We start from the raw sequence: 24,668 nt of genomic DNA, 5'->3' as shown, positions 1-24,668 counted from the left end.
AGCTCGAAGAAGGCGCTATAAACTGCTGAAACATTTTAGCCTGTAATTTTGGCAATAAGTGTATCAAAGTCGGTGCCATGATAGCACGAAAACCATAGTAACCCTTCAAGGTTTTCTTACGAAATGACTTGGTCCGATATCAATACATATGGTATTAACGTTTTAACACTCATCGACACTGCTAGTGACGATTGGACAGCCCACAATCCTCGCCGTTTCATGTGCTGATGGACCTAATCAAATTGATTTCCCACTAACGCAAATCCGGCACAATAGTAACTTGTTGTCTTCCGTTTCCATCCCAGCACGAGGCGTCTCTAAGAATGGGGCCTTTTCTATTTTCTTGTCAGCGGAGGATCTATCTTATTATCTGACGGGTCCTAACATGAAGGCGATACTAGAAGAACCTCCGCTTGGCCCAATGGTCGCAATGTTATTGTCGCTCGTGTTACAGCCCTATCGGATACAAAAGCCAGTGTCCTTCGAAGCCATCGACTTTACGTGCACATATAATGCTGTCAAGAATCATCGGCATGGAACAACAGTGTCCCAAGGTAATTAATCTGCGTCGTAATGCCTCGGTATACGGCTGACCTACTATTCTTTCAGACAGAATCACACACCAAAAGAATGGAACATCTACCATACAATCCTCCAGTTTTTCCTAGTCAAGATCTCTCGTCAGGTGTTGCTGTTCCACCACCTAAGCATCGCCAGACTCGGAAGGATCACCACAGCCGCGCCGAGCGATACCAGCTCGAAAGCCACCTTCTCACTGCTCAGATTGAGGCTTTGCAATCTCATATAACCGCATACATCGCAAACAAGCCTCCCGGTGACCTGAGGTACACCCCGAACCCGCTAGCTGTTGTCGCGGCTCGACGTTGCAAGGAACGGCAGGAGGTGAAACCATCTCGGGTTCTTGTGAAAGAGGTTCGAAAACTGAGGATGAAAAGGGAAGAACTGTTAGCTGCGAGGGAACAGATGAAGACTGAATACGAAGAACGCCAACGCTCAAGACAAATTGGACATCCATCTCTCGGCCCCCTCTAGGAAGGATAGACCTGTCCCTATATGATCAAAATTCTGGTATGTTTCCTCGACTCTTGCATCAGGTGATGCTTATCGGCAGCTACAGATTCCCTCGTAACGGTGTTGGCGCAGCCATTCTTGCCTCGCCTTGGGAATCCCTCCTGAATATCTGAGTCGCATGTGACTGATTATTTACCAGCATGTGATATATAATGCATGCCAGCTTATGGACCTATAGCAAAGCGAGTGAGATGCATTAAGTGATTATAGATGTCCGGACATCAGCAAGAATCTAGAGAAGATATAAGTACAAACGTCCACAGCAGCCCCTCAATCCAGCCGACCAGCCTTGTCTCGATAATGGCGGTCATCTGGAAGATCCGACAAAACCCACTTCCTCACAGCTAAGATAACAGCGACGAACCCTAAACCAACGAAGAAGATCGTTCGGAGTGGATTGTCTATTACATAGCCTTCGATGGCTACTGCCTTGCCATTTAGATACTGCTCAAAAGCGTCAGCATTCCTTTTATATATGTAGAACAGGAAGAGCATACCCTCGCTAGTCGTTCCACAAGATTCTCAGAATGTAGGGGTGTGATCTTGCCCCGCGCAGCTCCTTCGATGGCTGAAAACATCCCCTTCTCATTCGACAAATTAATGGGCTTTCCCTCGGTGTCGACGTTCCAATAGATCAACGCATGATGATCAGCAATAACCACCTCGACGTCCATCTAAGGTCTTACTCCGAACCTTCATTCCATACATACTCTTCATCCAGTCCTTCCACCGTTCGATATCCATCCATGCAAACACGACCTCTCGGCTTACACTGCTCTTTGAGCGGAAAGACGTGGAGATCTCTTCAAACCTCTGTTTTACGAGATTTTTGTTCTCTGCAGAAACACCCGCGAGAACGACAAGTGGGTGCGAGGGTGTTTTCATGATCGATTGGAAGGTATCTTGCGTCAGCTCTGATGTCGATGGTAGTCTGTTGGCTAGGAGCCACGGGAGAACGTCGTTAACGTCCATAGAGGTGTATACAGACGTCGGTGTGACAGAGTCATGGTCTTTGAACGCGATGAGAGACCAGGCCGCTGAGGCCGGGATGGAATAGCGAGCAGTCAGAGATTCAGGGGCGTTGGCGATGGTGTAGACGGTAGGGGAGCCAAGAAGAGTAGTGAAGGTCGGGGACAGGTAGGTCACGATATTATCATCTGTATGAAGTAGGACGTAGATGATGTCGTCCTCGGTGATATAATGCTCAAGATCTTGTGGGTCAATGGCCTTCATGGCCCTGAAACAATAGTCAATGTGGTAAAACGGGGTATGGAGATGTCACTGACGGGGCACTGGCCTTCTCAGCAAAGGCAGTAAGCTGCTCAAGTTTTCGTCCACTGGTATATTCGTTCTTCGTACCGGTGATAGAATAGTACATCAGTGATGGGTATCCTTGTACTTCCTGGGAGGTGCATAACGCTTTGTGATCCTCGCAGTTGACTTCGGCAATGGTCAATTTATTCTGCATTTGTTTTGCTAGCTTCTTCCATGTTGGAGCAAGTTTTTTGCAATGACCACACCTTCAAACAACCATTAGACGAGCTATTCAACATGAGACATCATTACACACCATGGCGCGAAAAACTTGACGAAAGCGGGACCCTCGGAGAGTGTAGTTACAAATGTCTTGTCATCCAGCGATAAAACAACTCCATTCGGGTTCGGCAGCTTCTCAACCATAGGCTGTTGCTGTTGCTGAAGGGGCGGCGGTGGTGGTGGCTCATGTTTCTTGATGAACGGCACCAAAAGGTCGAGCTCTCTGGGTCCCTTGAAAGGCTCAACAAGCTTCCCATCCTTGTACAAATTTAATGTAGGGTATCCTTTGACGTCGTTTGCTGAACAGAGATCTACAGTCACAATTAGTAATGCACGGCAATCGAGAGCACCTCAACGCACCTCCATTTACTGCACAGTTGACCTGTGCAAGCTTCACACCTGGCACTTCCTCTACACTTATCGTCACAAGTTGGTCCCAGGTCGGAGCGAAATGTTTGCAATGACCACAGTAGGGAGAAAAATACTCGATGAACCAGACGCCACTGGCAATGGTCGTCTCGAAATTATCGGGTGTCAGTACCGACGTCTTGACAGGTACTGCGCTGCATGTCAGGGCCAGCGACGTGAGGAGCAGCGACCGAGGTAGGCCGTGAAACAGTCGCCCGAATTTCATGGTGGTGGAAGGAGCGAAGTAACGTGATTGCCGCTTTGATGGACATCTTCACCTTCAGCCACCTCCATCGCAATCAAGTCGCCCACGTCGCGCTATATTCTCCCGTCAATAATGCCAGCGACATTAGGAATAGAATTGTGGCCGCTGCCAGAGCAGATGGTCACGAAGGTGAGAAGGAACGAGATGAGATGAATTTTGCCTTTGTCGATGCGACACTGGTCAGTATCGTTTCATACTTCACCAGTTTGTTTGACGATAATGTTGTTAGATTACAAGCCGGCTTCACCTAGAAACTGCGATATACCAAGCAATCCTTACGGAATCTCAGGGATCATTGCGGACGAAAACCGTACATTCCGAGATTCTGTGGGCACTTAATCCAACCAATAATGTGTGTTATATACGCTATGGGACAGAACAAAAGCTCATAAATGTACAGATAACAGAAGCCATTCGTCGATATGGCGTTTCAGACAAGACTACCTCAATTCTTGTCATTCATATATCCGATGCTGGGCTGTCTTCATCGATAGTACAAGAGAAACTCGCTCGTGTGGTGGATGGAACACTGTTGCCATTGGCCTCCCTTCAGGATTTCACCGATTGGGCCAGGATCAAGAAAGTAAGCTGTTCTCAACGTTGTCCGTGTGGTAGACATTCAAGATCAAAATCCATCAGTATTACAAACTGGATCAGGAGAAAGCCCTGATCGCGACAAGAGACGACCTCTCGAAACAGCATGCTGTCATCGACAACATCGTCGTGAGCTCAGTTGCAATGAAGAGTGTCATGGGATGACCATTCCGTCTGCTACGCCTATAAAGTGTGATTGTTGCTCAGAAAGCTTCATCAGTTCTGAACCCCGGCCTTCGAGCGCGCTTGCAACCACCGTCTACCGTTGAGGGACCTTCCACCGAGCATTGTTCTTCTGTTAATGGTCTTTGTTTCCCACTTAGGGTGGTCCGATACCTCCTCGAGGCTCGTAGTCGATTAAAGCCAGATCTATATTCTTGTAGTCTGTTAACGAGTCCTTGTTCTTTGAGCGTCTGTACCGTCTACGAAAATAGGAAATCTTGCCATCGGTGGTCCTTCTATGATCCAGATTCTAGCCACGCCCTTTGTTTGTCACCAAAAACCGGACTTAAGATGTTATCATCTGTGCCTATAAATGTCACACCTTGAATAAAAGCCTCCATCAACCTTTATCTCAACCATCTATATGTCACCGCAGCCACTCACTGCTGAAGCCCTGGAGGCTCACAACTTTCGATATGCAGTTCAATCCGCACTTCAAAGCTACGAGGCGAGTCTCTCGATGTTCTTCTGCAATCCTTTACTGAACCTGCATGTAGAAACAAGTCACCCAATGGAAAGAATGCGGATCGTCAAAGACAGACATTGTAACTATCCGTTGCGACGGCTGTAAACATCGTTTCCAGGCACCAGAAATAATGAAGATGAATTTACTATGCCCTAGTTGCATGTGCCATGAGGCGGATTCTTTGATGAATACACGGATGAAAAACTCGGTGAGCCACTCATTCGTCATAGAATTCAGTCTAACTCGTATCTCGCAGCGTGATGAAAACGACTATTCGCCTTGGCATAGCACTTGCCCTTGCAAGCGACCCCTGCGCTCCTTTGTTCTTTGCACTTGCACGTCACCTTGCCTAAATGACCCTTATTTGAGGGCCGAAGGATACGATCGATTAATTGCTAAATATCACAAAGCCCTGAGCCTTCTCGAGGACTCCCGATATCAGCTCTATTGTTTCCTCTCTTTTCAGCCACTTCCCGAAAGACATGAGAAATATTTATCGTCCGGAAACGAGTCGTTCATCGAGAAGCAGTGGCCGGGTCTTCCTGATTCGGTCAACATGGAAGCGACGGAGATTAGTTGGGATGACTACCAGTTCATGCAGAGAGCCCTTCGAAATGTGATTGGGGAACTGTATACTTTGGAGCAAATGAAGTTCAAAGCTATTTCGCAGACGTTTATGAGACACTTTCCAAAGGAATTACAACGATCCTTTGGTAATGACGCTCTGATTCCTAGCCCGCTTTTGAACCATCGAGACATGGCTCTAAGTATATGGACACGATCTCGAAACGAAGGAGACTGGTGGTGTTCTGCGAAGGTGCGTCAGTCATATCCAGACTGTTCAACAACTGAACTCTTGTATAGAATAAATATCTTTCACCTCCGGACAGTTTCAGGGAGTATTGCGACCGTGAACATCCTGAACCAACCGAAAACTGGTATTTCGAGATTTGGGTCTGCTTTCCCGTATCCAGTAAGAATCCACGTTTACTAAAACAATCGAACAGCGTCGATACAAGGATTTTGAAGGTAGCCAAGACGTAGCGCAGGGGCGTGCGCCATTATTGTTGGTCACGAATGGTGGCTCTCAGACAAGCGAAGAAGTAACGGTACGTTCAGTTACGGGTTCTCTATGGGTCGCAATTGATCATCCATCTCTGGAATAGCTCCCCAGTAAACGCACAAAGAGGCCCCGCAAGCGCCAACGATTGCCATCACAGACGACTACAATTACAAAAATGATCCTCGATATTTTATGATGATGTACAACTCCTCTTTGATGTAGTTACAGAAAGACAGCTGTAAGTGATTTAATGGTTGAATTATTGGTGTAAGCTCATACTTTGACACGCAAGACTCTCGTGGGTCCTTGCATATAGTCGCCTGTTCCAGCTTTCTACCGTGCCACAGCAACCAAAGCAGCTGGTTTCTCAGCTTGCTAGTTGGAAACTACTGCGTATCCCGTAAGATCTAAAGGGCTATCATAATTAATGTATGTATGAATTTTAATGTGAATATACTTGGTCCTGCAGTCGAATACACTATCGATTTCTTAGAAGGTATCTAGTCAGGCATAAGTCAAACGGAACCACTTAATTCGTTTCCTCGACTAAGAAAACCGTCTGGGGTATGTTACAAAGTGTCAATTGTCGGTAGAAATCCAGTATTCTCTATAAGAGCAGAAAGGAGTATCTACACTCCGTCACATCGACCCAGTTGACCTGGTAATTATGAATCAAGTAGAGAGTGGCTGGGGCCAACTTAATGAGCACACGTCAAAGAAAGTAAGCACTTCGGACGTACAGCCAACAACTTCACGTGGATCGGCATTTGAGCATCTCCTTCTACGAATGACTGGAGGTTTCCAATGAAAAAGCTCTGGACATGATGTGGAGTACTCGTCAGTTCGAAATGGCGGATCATAAGGCAGATAATGATCTTGAACTCCAAGAGGGCTAAAGATAATGATGATATTAGAAACTACTTGTGCGGTGAGACCGAAAATAATAATACCGAGCCGCCATCCAATACAACTACGCGGTCCGTCCAAGAAGGATGCGACGTTTCCGTATGGCCCAGATGGTAATTGAGCAGTTGAAGGTACGCCGTCAGGACGAAGCCATCGCTCTGGTTTAAACTCGGCAGCATCCTCACCCCATACATTGGGGTCCGTATTTTGAACCACACTAGGTATCTGGAAGACCTGGTGATTGTTCAAACGTTCAAGTGCAATAATCAAATTAAGTGAAGAAGACAGACCTGTCCGGCTTTGATAGCGATCGAAGACACTACATTCCCATCAGTCGTTGTTAGTGGTTGGCTCAGAGGGAGGACATCGTCTTCTAGGGCAATGCGATCAGTCCGTGGCCCAGCCGGATGAAGACGCAACCTAAGCACGATTCATGAGTACACGATCCTCGAAAATCTTGATGTACTATTACACTTACCCCTCCCGGCATACAACGTCAAGGTAGGGCAGGCTTTGAATGTGGTCGTAACTAAAATCACTCAAGTCATGGATTTCTTGCCGTAGTCTTTTTGGACTTCGGGTCACGAGCGAGATGGAATAGAGTGAAGCTGACAGTGCAGGATGTTGTTTCATGTCCAACCATTCTATGAGAAAGGGTAAATGAGGAGAGAAAAAGTAGGATACCGCCGGCAGGACTTACATAAGTGTTGCTATCTGAATATAATCAGTACGAATATGTATGCAGGAAGTGTAGAACATACATTTTCCAGTAGTGCTTTTTGCGACAGACGATCACCGGCGTGCTTCGAATGTTTCTGGTCCCTGATCAAAATTGAGAGAATATCTTTACCATCTCCGTTTTCCAGATGCGCATGGTTCTGTCGTAGAAACTCTCTAGCTAGCTTAAGAGCCGCCTGCTTCGCAACTCCGTCCGTCTTGAAAGCCGGATACTTGCTGATCCAAGGGAAAGTAGACATCATGATTGGCAACAGGAATCCGGGCATAGTTCTCCCAAACAAGACATCCTTGTGCCATGACTCAGCGATGTCTTTTGCTTCCTGGGATTCACCGCTACGAAAATCGTGTCCAAATGCTACACGGCCGATAATATCCAGCCTATTATAGGTCAACAAGGTGATTGCAACTGGTGAACGGAAAACCACTGACGTGCATGCAGACAGGAAGGGAGTAATATTTATCGTGGTTTCGCCCCCTCGCGATCCGACATATGTTCCCGCTCGTTGTATGAACTGTTGCAATAGATGAGACTGTTGATACTGAAAGATTTGAGAGATGACGATCTACCCTCTGGGTGCATTCGACAACATCATCAGACATCCCTTTCACAGCACCGAGACTGAAAGACGTATAAGTTTGACGCGGACGTATCAACAGACTCTAGACTGACGTGAAGGCCGGCGCGAGAAGTCTGCGTTGGCGTCTATGTTCGTCGCCTGAAACATATACTATACCTTTTCCGAGTTGACTTTCCACTATGGGTAGGAACTCGGGCGCCTTGGCTGTCATGATAAACAGGCATGAGCGGAGGAAGACAAGTATCGGAGGTTACGAACGATATCGGTAAGTATTTGCGTGAATGTGATGCACGGCAAAGTTATCTGTAGCAACAATCTACAGTATCGTTGAGCTAAAATAGAAATAACAAGCGCAAGATACTTATACTTACTATGTCGCGTTTGAAGAATGCCGCCTTAATTCTATACACAGGTCCTAGAACCATAGCCCACTTGGAGTACATTTTGCCAATTTCATTTTGCCATTCGGTGTATTCGTGGCCCCAGAGCCAGTGTGCATCAGACCTGGGCTGAAACAAAGTCAATATATTCCAGAGAAAAGTCGATATGACTAAGCCCCTCACCGCGCATTGAATTTTCCTGGCAGGATCTTTTCGGTGCTGGATATAACGGACGAAAAACACAAATAGCAGAGCTAAAGAAACAGACAGTGTCGCTTCAACCGACAGCATTGCTGATTTCAAAAGAGAATGCCGTTGAAGAAAAGTAGATGATAAGGGGGAAAAGCCTGTACTTATACCATCTCTACCTTAGTGATCATTGTCATAGCCGTTCACGTATTGGGTGCTTCAGGCCCCGTGGAGGAAGGAATGATTCAATGATAGAAGTTTTCTTGCTTCTTTAAGTAATCGAAACGGTCCGATTACACCATCGTGCAATGCTAATATCGCAGAGGGATGAGCCTATGAAGAACGTATACAATCTTAGTGAAACTAGCGAATGCTGATCGAAAGGATATTACCAAGGGTGAATATGGCGCTGCACCTACATTCGAGGGAAGGGGCTGGAAGAGTTTCGTAGAGTTTGGAGAACCGGTATATGGTCCCGATAAGGAATGCCGGAGTTCTGTGCGAAACGTCTCGAAGATCGTAACAACTGCGCCGCTGTGATATTCACCGGATGTAAAGTCGGCAGGTTTGATAGTACCACGGGGACCAAGGGAAAGATTCCACTATAGGATGACCCCAAGCAGGAAATGTGTACTACTTATGGTTGGCCATGTGAGTACCAGAGCGTTTGTGGGGCAATATACATCGGCGTGCGCCGACACAACGGCCGCATGGTTCCTACATTCGATGTCAGTATCCAATCACGGTGCCTCAGGGTTAATATACCCGAAGGTCGCATAAGGTCGCTCGCTAGACATGCTCAGAAAATGTGTAAGCAGCAAGACTCGAGCTCGATAACATGGTTTGCCCGTCTTACTAGTCATCCCCACTGAAAGATCTTGCAAAGCTCTTCTGTTCGACGTCAGGTTTCAGTAGCTGGTCATATTTATCTAGATATTTCATTACATGGCCCCCGATACACCTGAAAGAGTGCGAAATGAACCAGATCTAAGTGCAGGAAAATGAGAGGGACTTGATCCTATTCACACCGGGAAGATGGACATTTTTGACAAACCTGAATTTTGAGCACAATTGTAACGTTTTGCGAGCATCGTTTGGGGGTCAACAAACATCGCATTTTGGAGGATCCAAAATCCATGCTGCCCGCCATAGACAAATTTCGGGAGCACGCAAATTTTATGTAAAGTCATTGCCAAGATCGACCTCCCAAAACGTCACCTTATTGTGCACATTCTGCTTTCCCTCAAATTCTCATCTGTCCGGTGTGATTGTACGTATCAGAGACGCAAGAACTCACAATTTGGCAATGAAATCCAGGAAATTTTCATCAAAATCAATATGGAAACCCATCAACTCCAGTCGGGTACGGTGCACATCTTTTAAGCGAAAATCCTTAGGGCAGTCGATCAAGGCTTGGAATGTTGCAGTACGGTGTTTACCATCCTCGAGCATATCGAAGAGAAAAGAGTGATCAAACATTGGGGATGATGACATGTCAAGAATGAGTTTCCTGAGGTGTGGGACTGCTTTTGAGGCTGTCAAGTATGAGAGAAAGGAGGGTAAGACGTCGATTCTGGCGAGACATAATGTCAGTGTCTTCGCCTTTTGTGTCCTTTCGTCCCGAGGACCAGGCTCAGCGGTGGGACAGTGTTCTCTGAGCCACGTTCATTTCAATTATTGCTTCGCCCTCGACATATTCGTTGTCTGGCTGCTCATTAGAGCGCCGAACGCAAAAGGTCTTGCTTTCGCTCCACAGATATTGGCCTGAAGACACAATAAGCAAGAGAAAATAGTGTAAAATAGCTCAATAGTCTCACAGATATGCATATATGCACCTTGCGGAAGCGCTGAAAGGAGTTGAAAAGCAAAGATGTAGACATTGGAGGCAACCCCGAGTCGGGTATTGGCGAGAAGATCGTGGGAATATTCGGACCGGTGCCCCGGAACCGTCGCTTGTTTTGCATTCTTAGGCCCCCAGAAGCTCCCACCAAACTTTGTCCGGATTTTAGCATTTTTGAGCTGGCGCTGACGCCATCGCCATGACATCTGAGCCAATATCAGTCTCGATTTGGATTTATGACTCCTCTCCGCAATATTTTCCTGCAAAATTCCAACGGAAATTCGTAGTCATGTCGAATACAGCTAAAAAAGGTCCTCAGAGCTGACGGATATAGCAGAATCAGACGGCTGGCTCCGTACGGGCCTTCGTCCCGGGAGGCCCGAAGAAGCGACTTTGCCCGAGTTAGCATACTTTGAGCCCCAAAAGTTGCATATTTGAGGACCGATTTTCGGATTTTTGCCGGACAAAGTTTGCTGAGAGCTTCTGGGGGCCTCATTCTTCCCACCCTCCCACGGCTACCATGCACACAGCAGAGGCTGGTTCATTTTAGGTCATAAAAACGAAACTTTAAAAGGTTTTGTTAGCGAAGCCTTTGTCAGTCCCGAAAAGGCCGTCTGTAAAACGGTATGAAAAATCTTTTCTCCCTCTAGAAAGCTCTAGAACAAAAGAATTGAGATAACATTTCGTTTTACAGTACTCAAAACGGAGGCATAAAAACTGAAGCTGCAATAGAAACCTTTTAGAATCCCGTTTTACGCCTTCAAAAACACACCAGCCACTGCAGTGCCATGACCTTTCTCGTGTATTTCGGTTCCGCACAAGCGTAGGCACAAAGCTAGAACTAAGTGTCTGCTAGGTATCTGGGGAGCCTGAGCTCTCTGTCCCGAGCTAGGCCCTGTCAGTCACTTACAATGGACTATCAGAATTTGCGCCGTTTGCGCGCAGCGCGACCATGCTTACTCAGGCTGCAGTTCGGAAAATTGTAATAAATGATCAATGCGATATGGTTGAAAGCTGTGCAACGTACACGCCCCCTAGCATGTCGGATAATACCAAGGTGGCCAAGGATTCTCTACGTAACACCGAGAACGCAGGAAAAATCCTGCAGTTGGGGTGGCCACTGGTTCCTTTCCAGGCTAGCGAACGGAATTCGACCAGAATTATCTTCTTTACGCTGGCAGGACGAACGTAGTTGTATTGCCAATCCTTTTCGCACGTCCATTACCGGAACACTTCAATGTGACGTGGTCCCATGCTCAAGGATAGCCGGTTCTATGCCTGTCATAAGCCTGGATCTCGGATTCGCATTGATTGTCTTCGGATTCGCATCGGAGCGAATCCGAGACGGTATTGTTCGATGGCTTCTTGCCACAGTGTGCGCCTCAACTGTCCCTCCACGCGGGCATATACTTCTTCGCTGGTAAAGAAAATTCTGCCGATTCTTTGTTCTTGCATATATATCTTCTTCCTGACCGACTGGTATGACTTCCAGAGTATGCCCTACTTCGTTCACCGATCTTTGTTTTTCTTCCTTTCTGCTTTATTGGTCTCCGCGACGTCAGCAGCTGTAGAGGTGTCATTACCTCTCTCTGCACCGTCAACCGCGTCGGAAATCTCTTCCAGTCTCCTGTCGTTTTCCATTGAAGGGGATCGATGGATGGATTGGACTGGAACGACTTCCAGGAATCAATTTCTTTACAACGCCTTGGACAACCTGAAAGCTCTGACAGGGGCACCGCCTAACATCAGAATTGGAGCTGACAGCGAGGATCATACTAATTTCAATCCCAACGTCGAGGTAAGAATGCCGCTAGATGATCCGTGAATCTATACTTAGGTCTTTCAAGTTTTCAGAAGCGATATTTCCTGACTTCACTACGGTCGTTCCCTATCCGGAAGCTACAAATCTCACTGTCGGTGACGGCTACTACCAAACGGCCCGCTTCCTTCCGTCTGGTACGACTTCAGTTCTGACAATATAGTAGATATGGTTAATCATACATTTTGTAGGAACACATATAACATGGAGCGTCAATTTTGGGCAGAAAAACCTTACTGCGGCATTTCTGACGGCACGTTCGATTGCGAGTGCATTTTCATCTTCTGCTATGAAGGACGCTGGAGTGACTCTTGACTTTGTGGAGATTGGTAATGAAGCAGACTGGTATATCAACAACGGCGCGCGTCCATCCAACTGGACTTCCGCTGATTATACGCAAGAGTAAGCGTCTGGAATGATTCCCGTGGTTATCTGTATCTTAATGATTGCATGACTTAGGTGGACTGAGTTCGCTAAGAACATTTCTAAGACTGTAGGAATCTCATCGACCTCTCATACGAAATTTTTCGTTGGTAGTTTTGTGGCATCGACCCATTCAACCATCGGCTTTTCGCCCCAGGCTATCTACGCTGAGGGGATACTTGACTCTGAGCCAGGCGCTTCCATTGCGATGTAGGTTCTTTCCTCTTGAAAACATCGCGCACGCTACACACGATGTCAAGTTTTTCGCAGCACGGATATGCAGGCGCCTTCATCGAAGGCATGGATGGTCTCCTACAGGACCTGATGACGAAGGCAAATATCCGTGGCAACCTTTCAGCCTTGACCCCAGACATCGAAGAAACACACAACCGAGGCCTGAATTACGTCCTTGGAGAAACCAATAGCTATGCCAATCATGTATGCTTGGACTCTCCTTTCTTCGCCGGTCTGCCTATTGATTTTACGTGATTTCGAAGGGCGCAATAAACGTTAGCAACACTGCAGGAGCTGCATTATGGTCGTTGGATTACACTCTATTCGCGTAAGTATCGCCTTAAGTTACTTGAATGATGGATTGATTTGTTCGTAGGCAACAGTTGGGAATATCTCGCGTCTTTTTCCACGAAGGTATAGGATACAAATATAACTTTGTACGAACGACTCTTTCAACCCGCTGATAGTGACTTACATTACCCTATCAGATCCAACCTGTCGAATTAACCAGATCCATCCTCGATGGATCTGAGCTCCCGGAACCTGTAGCTCCTCATGTTCAACCTCTTTACTATGCCGCAATCATCATCGGAGAGGCCATAGGTAACTCTGGCCATACTCAAGTAGCAGAGTTGTCAATCGACAACTCTCGTATCTCCGGTTACACCTTTTACGAAGACGGTGTTCTCGCCCGTGCTGTTCTCATTAATTCTCAAGCATATATGAAAGAGCAATCTACCTCCCGTTCGAGTATTCATCTCGACCTCGATTTTTCAGGAGGCGGACAGGTTCCCACGAGTGTTAGGGTCAAAAGGCTCGCCATTGAGTGCGTTATCAGTACTATTCCAGTGTTAATTCTGATCAACAATTCTAGTCATGCTGACGACGATTCGGGGCTAACCTGGGGAGGACAGACGTACGAGACGGACGATGCGCGCGCGCAAGGAGAGCTGGAGATTGAAACTATTCAGGTTACATCCGGATTGGATATGGTTGAAACGGAAGCCGTCCTTCTCTCCTTTGAATTTTGAGGTTGTATGGACTCCGGAGTCAAGCGTAGATATTATTGATAAAAATGAATTTCGGCCACGATAAGCGCCGCTACTATACATCTGATTTGCCTTCCATGCAAGATGGTAGCGCTGCATTGGCTGCATCCTTCTGGGATTCGCGTTCCCCAAACACGTAACTTCAAAGGGGTATAGCACGGTAAGACTCCATCTCTCGGGAGTCCTTCTGTCGCATTTTATCGATACTCCTGCGTAGCCATGCCACTGTACGGTATATTCGGTAGCTATCACACGACCACCGAAGAAATCGAGTCATCTTGGTAGGAGAAGGTTCGCGCAGGTAACCCCATTTCCGCACAAAATCATCCGGAAGACCAGCCCAACGATCGTATTCGTCCCAGGACATTCCCTCCCATTCTAGGTCGTACGGAAGTGATTGACTACTCGATATGAACTCTTTCCAGTTGTCGGATAAAAATTCAAGAGCTTGAGCGGCCGTAAAGCGGCGTGAGATGTCGTCTGTAACCATACTATCGAATAACGGCGCAAGCATTGGTATGTACTTAGTGAGGTGCTGAATTACGACCAAGACGCATAAGTTGAAGAAAGCCTGCATGGGTTGAAACGCCATACCTGAAATTCTAGACAGAATACGATTCCCAAAAGTGCGACGTCGTACGCGAAAGGATCATACATATACTCTCCTTGCGCAGCGTCATGAGGCCAAGGACCCACAGTGATCCAAGTGTAACTAGCGGGAAGTAGACGGACGTTTTCTGGCATATGTATCGACAAGTCGAAGTCGAACATGGCGTATTTGATGAGTCCATGTTCACGAAGGCCTTGTCTATACCCAATAGCAGCGGCCGCTCTTGACGGGTGAGCCTCGATATGATTGACGAGACTGTTGAGTAGCGTGATATCCTACACAACAAATTTTGGATACCGTTTGACTGAAAAAGATGATGGATGTGTACCCGGTGAACGATGGAGTTGGCGTGAAGGTATATCAGCGCCTGCAGAAGTATTGTACTATTGGGCAAAGGCCAAACGGGTCATTAGACCAATCTTACCTTTAACAAACATAACATATAGTGCAAGATATCCTCTACGCGATGCAAAGGTGGATTACGGGATGCAGAGCCCCACCTATAGTAGGATAGGAGACCGTCAGAAACGTGGGCTAAAAGGAACGGCTTACCGAGGCATAACAACGAGCCAATTTTCTTTGTGTTCAATGAGTTCGAGAACGGGCATGATACAATTTTCTTCCATAGCTTGAAAGCCTTGCGATTGAAGAAACCGCAAGATCCTATATTCTTGGGAATTGCCGCAGACGTGCTTCAGAACAACATGGCGTCCTTCACTGTCCTGGGCATAGAATACCATGGACTGGTCTTTGTGTGAGTATATAACACGTATAAAAAAATGTATATAAGACGGACCCTATTACAAGCACCCATAAAAGGGTCGCGCGGCGAGTCTATGAGCGCATTAGCTTCACGATATGCGTAGGGATATTGGACAGGTCCAGAGAAGCTCGGGAGTGTAGGGACGGATATATATTCATGACAGGGTCCAGAGGCTGGCTTGTAGAGATGATAACCACGGGAGAGAAGTAACGCCCGACATGAATCCCAAAACACCATTTGCTGGTCCATCGAGAGGCCTCGAAATGCGAAATACTTTTTGCCGTACATTTTCTCGTATTCACGAGGTTCAAAAGGACGACTTGGTCTGCAGAGGAGATTGCGCATCATGGTAGCTGGATGAAGTGTACAATGTCTCGCATACGTTCACGAACGAAGCGAAGTAGCCTGAGACCCGGGGCGGGGGTAAACCCGTCTGCCCACCAATGTTGGCCATTTTAAAGCTCCGATTCAATTTCTATAGGGAGCGATCCGCATCCTCCACCCAAAAGTTCAGCACTTTCGAGGCCGTTACTCTCTTCTCAAAGTCCACAGGACCTCTAATGCAACTTAGATGTGATCCAATAACGTATATGCTCGACCCTCTGACAATTCCGAGTGAGCCGACGGCCAATAAAAACATTCGCCAGCAGTCAGGTGACCCCCGCCCCGGGTACCAGGCTTTATTATATACTCGCGGAACTCGTATCTGTATATAAAGCCTGGTACCCGGGGCGGGGGTCCATAGAGGAACCCCCAAATCTCAATGGATTTCAAACTCAGCGGTGATCCAGATGTCTGGCTCACTAACAGACTCCTTCCCATTCTCCTTCGTGGGGGGTAAAAGCTGCTTCGCAGCTGGAGGATAATTGAACGCTTACATATTATCTTATCTTATCTCTCACGTGATGTTTTGATCTTTCTGAACCTTATTTTTTTTTACCCCCCACTACGGAGACTGGCAACAAACCGGGTGGCGCGTTGGTCGTGTTTGGCTGCTCCCTCCAGCTTGCCCCCCTGCTGAATGCTCAACACCCATCGAAGGCTGCCTTTATGAGCCGCATATGTCACATCATGCCTGAAAAGGCTGAAGAAGTCCAGGCGAAGCGCTATGCAGGCAAAGGCGAAGATAAATGAACTCAGAAGACCATGGAGGATGGAGTAGGGTGCAAGTGTAGGTGGGAGTAGCAGATAAAATATTATAGCGTTGGTAATACAGATATCTCATTTACACATACAGCGAGGAGCAACACATGCCATGAACAAGGCGAAATTGAGGAACAAACGAGGCTTTCAGACTTGTGGAAGGGGGCAAGCTGGAGGGAGCAGCCAAACACGATCAACGTGCCACCCGGTTTGTTGCCAGTCTCCATAGTGGGGGGTAAAAAAAAAATAAGGTTCAGAAAGATCAAAACATCACGTGAGAGATAAGATAAGATAATATGTAAGCGTTCAATTATCCTCCAGCTGCGACTAGCGGTCGTCGGTCGACAACTATCATACCTTGCTTAAGCGGTGTTCATCCCCATCCCAAATTTGTAGAATCCAATTTATGTGAGGCATACTTTGAAAATAATCATACACCGCCATAATCATACATACATGCCTTTGTAACACACTAACTTGGATTGAACAATGTTTGCCTCTAAACTGTCACTCACGTTCGATGATTCAGTTGTGAAGAGGGCGTTGCAATCGCTAGGTAAGGTATGATAGTCCTTAAGCATGAAACAGGGAGTTTCTGCGTGAAAAGTTAGGAGTGTATAACTTTAGCCGAAGCTGGGGTGTAAGACCACAGCAAGGCTCGTTTAAATACATTGTGGTATTTACTAGTATGTACCGCTCCTGTGTCTCAGTGCGTGCTGCCCCAATGCAGCGCTGTCTTCTATGTCCTCTGTATCGTATGGTGCTTGGTATAGGAGAAGCCCTCCTGCGAGGAAGAAGACTAGCGTCCATAGGGCGCGGTCTTCTGAGGAGCGTACGTGGCAGCTTGTCCATCCTAGGGTGTGATCACAGATGACCTAAAGAAGCGTGACTGGGTGAAGAAGGATCCAGCCCATAGCGTGTGATCGGTCTATGGGCCATCAACCGGATCATGCGTGTGAGCGGTAGATCATGTGTGGGATTGATTGGGTCATGAATGATGTGGATCAGGTACAAGGAATGATGATGAGAGTAGAATGATGAGTTGATGAGATAAGATAAGATAAGCAAAAAATAGGGGTGATTCATGACATTACCCCCCAACTAAGACTCGGTCATCCCGACTGAGTCAGTATCAGACTCGTCTTCCGATTCGATGTTGGATAGAGGCGATAATGATCGTTGGGATGTGGTTGTGCAAGCTGGACCCAGGGAATCCAGGAAGAAAATTGAGTTATCCGTTGCTGATGTCGCGATGGATTCATTGTCGTCGTTTTCTTCTTTGTATATCACTGCCAAGTGTTGCTCATATTCGAGCACTAGTTCTTCTGCATTTGCTAGTTGGCTGCGTGGTACCCACGTGGCTTCTTCGATTGGGTATCCCTTCCATTTGACAAGGTATTCGGTAATGTGTTTTCTGCGTTTTCCTTGTCGTACGGCTATTTCTCTGTCCTGTAGGAGTTCTTCTATTTCATATTCTTCTTGTCCTTCGATCAATTCGGGAGGAGGAGGTTCCGGTAGTTCTTGGTTCGGGAACTCCGGTGGAATGTATGGAGTCAGGTAGACTTCATTGAACCGGTTATGGATTTTCCATCCGGCCGGTAGTCGAAGTTGGTATGCTGATGAACCTTTCTTGGTTATTACTTCGAAAGGTCCGACTCGTTTGTTATCCAGCTTTTTCGCTGGTCGTGGTAGGTGCAAGTTGGTGGTGTCTAACCAAACTTTATCTCCTGGCTGGTAGTCTCGGGGTGATTGTTGGTGTCGATCATATGCTTGTTTCATTGTCTCTGCTGCTTTCGTCAAAGCGAGCTTTGCTTGTTCGTGGGTTCGGTGGAGGGTTTCCACCATTGTGGCTACCGAGGGTGTGGTCGTAGCCTTGAGTGCGACGGGTCGTATCTGCCCATCTTGTCCGAATAGGATTTTATATGGGGAGTATCCCGTCGTGCTATGTTTTCGGTTGTTAAGGGTGTAGGCTGCTATGAGTAGCCAGTCACTCCAATCATTTTGTTTGAAATTAACGAAGTTACGCAGGTATTTTTCAAGCTCTTGGTTAACTCGTTCGGTTTGCCTGTCTGTCTGAGGGTGGTATGCAGTGGAAGGATTGCCTTGGATGTTTAGTAAGGCATATAGCTCTCTTGTGTACTTAGACACAAATTGTGGGCCTCGGTCCGAGATTATTTTGGAGGGGGTAACCCCGAATCGACAAATAACTTCGTCTCAGAGGATTTTAGCCCATCCAGTAGAGGCGATTTCCTTCGTGCATGGTACGAAGATATTGTATTTGGAGAATCGGTCAACGATTACCAGGACTGCATTGTAACCTTTGGATTCAGGTAGTCCAGTGATTAGGTCGACCGATATATGTTCCCATGGTCACGTGGGTATTGCATTAGGGTGAAGGGGGGCGGCGCGTTTGCGATGGTCCAGTTTAGTTCTTTGGCAGGCTTCGCATCCCTTCACATATCTTCCTACGTCTCTTGGCAGTTTAGGCCACCAGTAGTCGCGAAGTATTATTTCTTGGGTTTTTGCAATCCCTGGGTGCCCTGCTGTTATATGGTCGTGGGCGTAGGAAATTATTTCCCCTCGTAGTGGGACGTCTTTTGGGATATAAATTCTCCCATCGTAGAATAGAAGGTTTCCCCTTTGTTGGACTCCTTTTTCGTAGCCGAGAGAGTCGGAGATTCCTTTGTCCCATAAGTGGACTTTGTCGGTGGCCTTGGCTATTTTTTGGTGGATGGCCTCTTCTGTGGGCATTATTAAGGCCCTAAAGAGTTCAGGCTTAAGGATGACGATATCATCGTTATCCTTTTTGCCTTGATCGTGGTCGGCCCTTCGGCTAAGTAAATCTGCTTTTTTGTTTGCGGTACCTGGTTTATGGTGAAGAGTGAATTCGTATTCTGCAAGTTCGGTAACCCATCAAGCTTGTCGACGATTTAACTTCTGGGGTTTTCGGAAATACTGGAGATTGGAGTGGTCTGTCCAAATCTCGAATTTCTGTAAGGCACCCATGAGGTAGTGGCGCCAGTCTTCCAGGGCAATCATGATGGCTAGTAATTCTTTGTCGTAAATTTCATAGTTACGTTCTGTGGCGGAAAGTGATTTGGATAGGAATGCAACAGGTCTCCATTTCCCATCGGTCTGTTCTTGTGATAGTACGGCACCAACGGCGCCTTCGCTGGCATCGGCTTCTACTCAGAATTTCCCCTCGTTACTTGGAATGGCAAGAACGACATTTTCTAGAAATTGTCATTTAATGGTTTCGAAGGCGCCTTGTTGCGCTCCTCCCCATGTCCATGCTTCTTTCCCAGTGAGTCGGGTTAGGGGTTTGACGTGGTGACTGTAGTGCCAAATGAACCGTCAGTAAAAATTGGCGAATCCCAAAAATGACTGTAGTTCTTGTTTCTTGGTTGGTCTTGGCCAGTCCAAGATTCCCGCAATTTTGACAGGGTCCATTTTAATGGATCCTTCACTGACAATTACTCCCAGGTACTCGGTTTCTTCTACTTTGAATTCACACTTTTCTGCTTTTAAGAAGAGTTTGTTTGCACGGAGTATTTGCAGAACCTTCCGGACTACAATTCAGTGTTCTGCTTTGGTTTTGGTGGCGATGAGTATGTCATCTAAGTAGACGCTGACTAACCCCTGAGCTATTAAGTCCTTGAAGAGGTCATTCATCATTCATTGGAAGGTCGCGGGCGAGTTGGTGAGTCCAAAGAACATGACAAGGGGTTCATATAGGCCTCGATTGGTGTGGAAAGCTGCCTTCCATTCGTCCCCTTTTTTGATTCGAACATTGTTGTATTCCCACCTGACGTCCAGTTTTGTGTAGTATTTAGTGCCTCGTAACCTGTCCATTAACTCTGATATGAGTGGGAGTGGATATCGATTCTTAATGGTCATTTCATTAAGTTTTCGATAGTCTTGGACAGGTCGTAGTTTCCCGTCTTTCTTTTTGACAAAAAAGAAGGGTGAGGCCATGGGGGACTTAGAGGGTCGGATCCTTCCTGTGGACAGGTTCTCGTCGAGGAAGTGGTCAAGTTCTTCTTGTTCCTGGGGGTTCAAGGGGTATACCTTGCAATCCAGGCTGGCGTTGGCGTTTGGTACTAGCTCGATGGCATGGTCCCAGGGTTTTCGTGGGGGTAATTCATCAAAATTTTCTTTGGCGAATACATCTGTGAAATCTCGGTAGAATTCCGGTACTATTTCTTCAAAAGTTTTTTCCTTTTTATTGAGATGGGCCTGGGCGGCTAATTTGGTGGATTTAGTCCCCATGGCACATACATGAAAGGCTTGTTCGAAGTCTATTACGAGGATTTTATCCCCCTTTTCGACTTCAGTTCCCCACTGCTGACTCGGGTCTTCATCGGGTAGTCGGAACGGGATTTTCCGACAGTCACATCGTGCAAGGGTGACCATCCCGGTGTTCCAGTCGATCAGGGGATTGTGGCGTTGGAGCCAATCATGCCCTAGAAAGATTGGCGTGGTGCCTAGATCGACCACAGCCAACTCTATTCGTTCAGTATGATCCCCGATTGCTAGGCGGACTTCGATGTAATTAGTGATGTCACCTCCCGCATTTCGAGTTCCATCGGCATTATATACCGGTGTGGGGTGTGTGGCAGTTCTGGTGGTGATCTGATGTTCCTTGACCCATGTTCGGTCAATTGCGCTTCCCATACATCCGCTGTCTACCAAGGCTTTAATGGGATGTTTAGCCAGGGTATCGTAGGTTTCTAGTTGGACGGAAATGGTGACATTCTGTCCCTTCCTTCCTCGTATATACTGGGGTGGTTGTCATAGATCGGCCATCCAGTGGGCTTTATGACTGGTTTCTTTCCAGGTTTCATGAGGACGTTCTAGCAAGGTTTTTACTAGTTCATCGGTTACTTCCTCAAGGCGTCAAGGGTGGACCCACTGTCATAGGTGGGCTTTGGCAGCATCCGGGATAAGATGCATAGCCCTCCGGACCCATGCCGAGGAGTAGGGTTCCAGGTATTGTTGGTCCGAAGGGTACTCCTCCGATGAGTACTCGAGGTTTCCCTCTTTCGGCATCGTGGTCTTCCCCTTGTCACTGTTCACTGTAGGTTTTGTGGCCCTTTGTGCTTCTACAGTTACTGAGCTTCCTGCCTGTTCGTTTGCACTACTAAGGTCTTTTCCACTCGGGGATGGCCTGCACAGTCCAGATTTTTTAGAGTTCCATAAACTCTGCTGGTAACTAAAATCATTGTCGTCGTCAGGAATTTCCGTTATAATTACCTTTTTTCTTGCTTGGTTGCCTCGAGGGGAGAACCGGCTCCCCGAGGACTTACTTCCCAGAGACCCCTCGTCTCTGCCTCGAGCAGTATGGCTTTCGCCCTGCGAGGTCTTTTTTCTTGAAGGGTCCTCTCCCTTGTCCTTTACCCCGATGGGTAGATCGGTAATCCTTCGTGGACGCACACATGTTGGCTCACCCGGGGATCTCAAGGGACTCTCCCGGTTCCCTGCCTCAGCTGCTTTTCCAGCGCGAGCCGTTGCTACAATTGAGGTAGGAGCGGCAGCTCGGATTGTCGACCGATCTTCATCGTGGCAACTGAGCGCAGTCTGATCCTGACATGGGGGGCTCGCTGACTCTCTCGGAACTTTCCCCATGTCAGGCAATTCCTTCTCCCCTGCTGGGAGTCTGACCACGTATTGTGGCCTGCCCGGGCCTGTTGTCGTTAGGCTGCTCGGGCTCGTTCCCCAAGGTAGATACACTCGGGTTCTACTGCCTGTTAACTCGACTCCAGTCGTGCGGGAGTCTCCCATGCGAGGGCTTGGTGGGTGAGATTCTTTATTGATTGACTGGTCCTGGTCAATTCGAAGGTGGAAATCCTGTTCTACACCGTGAGACAGGTGATAAGAACAGTCCTGTGATTCAGTCTGAGTTTCTTTGGTGCACAAAAGGGGTGTATCATTCATAATGGTACCTACATGGAGAGTGTCAACATTAAATTTCATATTAGAGTGCATACCGTTTGAAACATAAGTCCTGGTCGGCCGAGGTGAATCACCTAGTCCTCGGTCGACTCCTCTTTTACCTCCTCAACTGTCGTTGTAGTGGGGGTTTCCTCCTGTTCTGCTTCTTCAATCAATGCCCTGAGGCATTGCGTGAAGGGGGTCACCCTCTTCGTGAAGGGTGTTGCCTTTGGCTTTTTTACATGGCGCCATTTGGATTTGTCAGTCAGGCATTTGTTATCCCGACTCATGTGTCCCATATTTCCGCATCGAAAACATCGCCTTTCTTTCTTGAGTCGATCAATGTCCATTGGTTCGCCTTCGCCCCCATAGGTGGTTCCAGTGGCATCTCTTCTATCGCCTCTGCCTCCCCCTGAGGTGTTAGTCCGTCTGGTGGATTCTGTTTTGGATCCCTTGGTTCCTGCGGGGCGACCTCCCCGTTCGGCTACCCCTACTCGATAATTCTCGTTCATGCGGCCAACTCTGTCCTTCCATTCATAGTAGCCTTGGGGTCAACGATTGTTGCTTCCCATAATAATTTCTCGGACGCAAGGTCGAATGGCCAGTTTTACCACTTCTTCCATTTGGTCCGCATTGTCAAATCGTTTTGCTTTTATGGCCAGTTCTTCGAACTTGTCGAAGAACTCCACTGCTGTCCTGAATTGGGATTGCTGGAGCTGTTTCCACTTGATCCGTTGATGAGCCTAAACTTCCATGGCAACGGCAAAAACCAAAACTCTAGAGGAGTTCACGGCAAATGGCGCGTAGTGGCAATAAAGGCTTTGTTGTTGTGCGAGTGTTTCGGTGCACCTCCATGTGATGAATTCCTCAAGAACGCAAGTATACACTGCGACTTTTCAGTCAGCGAAGTAGTACCCTTAACGATCGAGTACTAGAAAACGTTGGCTGTAAGCCGGAAGGGGTCTCGATAGACGAGAAGGAACGGAATCCGGTATAACTGGGAATACCGGCAAACCGTGAACAAAGTGACAGCAATTTAACTAGTAAAAGCCGTGGGCGATGTTGACGGAATTAGAGAAAATGCCGTCAAAGAGAAATACCGTTGGCAAGATAACAAATACTGTGACAGCAAGAGACGAAGACTGTAGTCGAGAAATGAGAAACTGGCAGTAAAACGAAGATAAGACTGGCTGGCGATGATATGAGGGGGAACTAGTGACGGCAAAACGATGGCTGGGACTGGGCTGGACTGAAACTGAAACTATACTGAGGTTAACGACTGCAAAACGAAACTGATACTAATCCTGAGTCTACACGGAGACTATCCTATACTGAAACTGATGGCAAGATACCAAATACTGTGACTGATGATCCTATACTGAAGCTGTCGACCGAAATTCCGTGACAGATGCTGCTGGCGGCAATAACGATCCTAATCTGAGTCCACATGGGGATGTAACGATCCTGAACTGAACTGGGTAAAACGATGGCGATGTAGAAGGTGAAAACTGATGAAAACGATCCTGGCTGGTGAAAGTGAAGCGATGCTGGCGGATTTAAAAGATAAAAGCGAGTTGTGGACACCAAATTCCGTGTATTGGCGCAATATGAGCGTACACCAATACCGTTAGAAGAAAAGCCATGACAGAGAGTATAACTTGGAGTGACTATGTTGTTATTGTCTATCTCCTAGCGAGTACAAGCGATAATGGTGGTCGATAACGTGGATGATGGCTAGTGTCCAGTAACTTGTGTCTAGCAACTACTACTACACTAGCTTTTATACTACAAGTCCGGAATAAAATTAGAATACTTGAAACGAGTCCTTAGTAAGTCCTTAGTACATCAATTGGTAAGAAATGATACAAAACGCGTGCTCCCAGAGTTCTAAAGTAACAGCACCCACACGGTTTTACCGTGTATAGACTTAGTGATCAGAAAAAATTCCCCCGACATATGGACTCTTGGGCTGCTGTGTTGCTGCGGCAAAGTACACTGAAGGTAGTACACTGAAGTAGATGCATGTGGCATTATCTTGGCGTTGTAACAGCCTTAGTAAAGCTGGTGGAAAGGTCACGGTATCAAGTCTTTTGCCATGGAATAGGTATTTTGGCTGCGGCATTCTATTAAGTGATGCTTGATGCTGATGTCAGTGATGGCTGTGCTGGGCGATCAATGATGGTCCTAAATCTGTGAGATCTGCAATCAGGTGCCTGGCGGCATTAATGAAGTGGCGCATATTGATATGGAATACGAGCTGGGAAGGATAGTTGGTGGTAAGAGTGGGTATTGCCGTGATTGCAATCGTTGACTTAGTGAAAGTCCGCTAAGTGGACAAGGCATTTATTATAATGCTAAAATCTGCGAATTCTGAGCGTACAGAGCCTTGAGGCTCATCACCGTTGAATTTCGACCTCTG

At 47.1% G+C, this 24,668-nt stretch overlaps 7 protein-coding genes across 7 annotated transcripts; 4 read left to right on the top strand and 3 right to left on the bottom strand.

Moving 5' to 3' along the window:
* Positions 1-385: 385 nt before the first annotated feature.
* EV420DRAFT_1646011 (uncharacterized protein) lies at positions 386-1,053 on the top strand (the record flags this gene model as incomplete). The annotated part of the gene is made up of 2 exons (XM_060477848.1): positions 386-554; positions 614-1,053. 2 exons carry the CDS (start codon positions 386-388, stop codon positions 1,051-1,053), a joined length of 609 nt encoding a protein of 202 aa, XP_060327882.1.
* On the bottom strand, positions 920-3,290 carry EV420DRAFT_1559944 (protein disulfide isomerase). Its single transcript, XM_060473795.1, is given in 7 exon segments — positions 920-942; positions 1,013-1,536; positions 1,590-1,766; positions 1,786-2,329; positions 2,379-2,612; positions 2,663-2,939; positions 2,989-3,290. 6 exon segments carry the CDS (start codon positions 3,260-3,262, stop codon positions 1,363-1,365), a joined length of 1,680 nt encoding a protein of 559 aa, XP_060327881.1. The 5' UTR covers positions 3,263-3,290; the 3' UTR covers positions 920-942; positions 1,013-1,362.
* Positions 3,291-3,300: 10 nt separating this feature from the next.
* EV420DRAFT_1702409 (kinase binding protein CGI-121-domain-containing protein) lies at positions 3,301-4,330 on the top strand (the record flags this gene model as incomplete). Its single annotated transcript, XM_060479512.1, has 4 exons — positions 3,301-3,480; positions 3,531-3,653; positions 3,702-3,884; positions 3,941-4,330. The coding sequence occupies 4 exons, from the start codon at positions 3,301-3,303 to the stop codon at positions 4,058-4,060; spliced, it is 606 nt and encodes a 201-aa protein (XP_060327880.1). The 3' UTR covers positions 4,061-4,330.
* Positions 4,272-5,842, top strand: EV420DRAFT_704306 (uncharacterized protein). Its single transcript, XM_060483162.1, has 5 exons — positions 4,272-4,565; positions 4,615-4,791; positions 4,840-5,400; positions 5,448-5,692; positions 5,750-5,842. The coding sequence occupies exons 1-4, from the start codon at positions 4,482-4,484 to the stop codon at positions 5,625-5,627; spliced, it is 1,002 nt and encodes a 333-aa protein (XP_060327879.1). The 5' UTR covers positions 4,272-4,481; the 3' UTR covers positions 5,628-5,692; positions 5,750-5,842.
* A 333-nt stretch (positions 5,843-6,175) lies between these two features.
* On the bottom strand, positions 6,176-8,539 carry EV420DRAFT_1482385 (cytochrome P450; the record flags this gene model as incomplete). The annotated part of the gene is made up of 13 exons (XM_060469900.1): positions 6,176-6,253; positions 6,387-6,538; positions 6,597-6,786; positions 6,843-6,972; positions 7,031-7,063; positions 7,253-7,266; positions 7,314-7,668; positions 7,720-7,802; positions 7,858-7,909; positions 7,961-8,072; positions 8,127-8,184; positions 8,240-8,377; positions 8,432-8,539. 13 exons carry the CDS (start codon positions 8,537-8,539, stop codon positions 6,176-6,178), a joined length of 1,503 nt encoding a protein of 500 aa, XP_060327878.1.
* Positions 8,540-11,772: 3,233 nt separating this feature from the next.
* On the top strand, positions 11,773-13,784 carry EV420DRAFT_1274006 (glycoside hydrolase family 79 protein; the record flags this gene model as incomplete). Its single annotated transcript, XM_060467802.1, has 9 exons — positions 11,773-12,075; positions 12,125-12,233; positions 12,288-12,498; positions 12,556-12,729; positions 12,780-12,957; positions 13,017-13,081; positions 13,130-13,190; positions 13,242-13,579; positions 13,628-13,784. The coding sequence occupies 9 exons, from the start codon at positions 11,773-11,775 to the stop codon at positions 13,782-13,784; spliced, it is 1,596 nt and encodes a 531-aa protein (XP_060327877.1).
* Positions 13,785-13,864: 80 nt separating this feature from the next.
* EV420DRAFT_704179 (other/AgaK1 protein kinase) lies at positions 13,865-15,590 on the bottom strand. Its single transcript, XM_060483161.1, has 6 exons — positions 15,209-15,590; positions 14,965-15,155; positions 14,837-14,912; positions 14,741-14,779; positions 14,397-14,687; positions 13,865-14,337 (listed from the first exon to the last, which is right to left on the bottom strand). Exons 1-6 carry the CDS (start codon positions 15,521-15,523, stop codon positions 13,945-13,947), a joined length of 1,305 nt encoding a protein of 434 aa, XP_060327876.1. The 5' UTR covers positions 15,524-15,590; the 3' UTR covers positions 13,865-13,944.
* Between the last annotated feature and the right edge of the window lie 9,078 nt (positions 15,591-24,668).

The sequence above is a fragment of the Desarmillaria tabescens genome (genome assembly GCF_030435595.1).
Source record: "Desarmillaria tabescens strain CCBAS 213 chromosome Unknown EV420scaffold_32, whole genome shotgun sequence".
Taxonomy (NCBI): Eukaryota; Fungi; Basidiomycota; class Agaricomycetes; order Agaricales; family Physalacriaceae; genus Desarmillaria; species Desarmillaria tabescens.
Note: the sequence above shows the minus strand (reverse complement) of the source record. Positions and strands in the feature narration are given on the sequence as shown.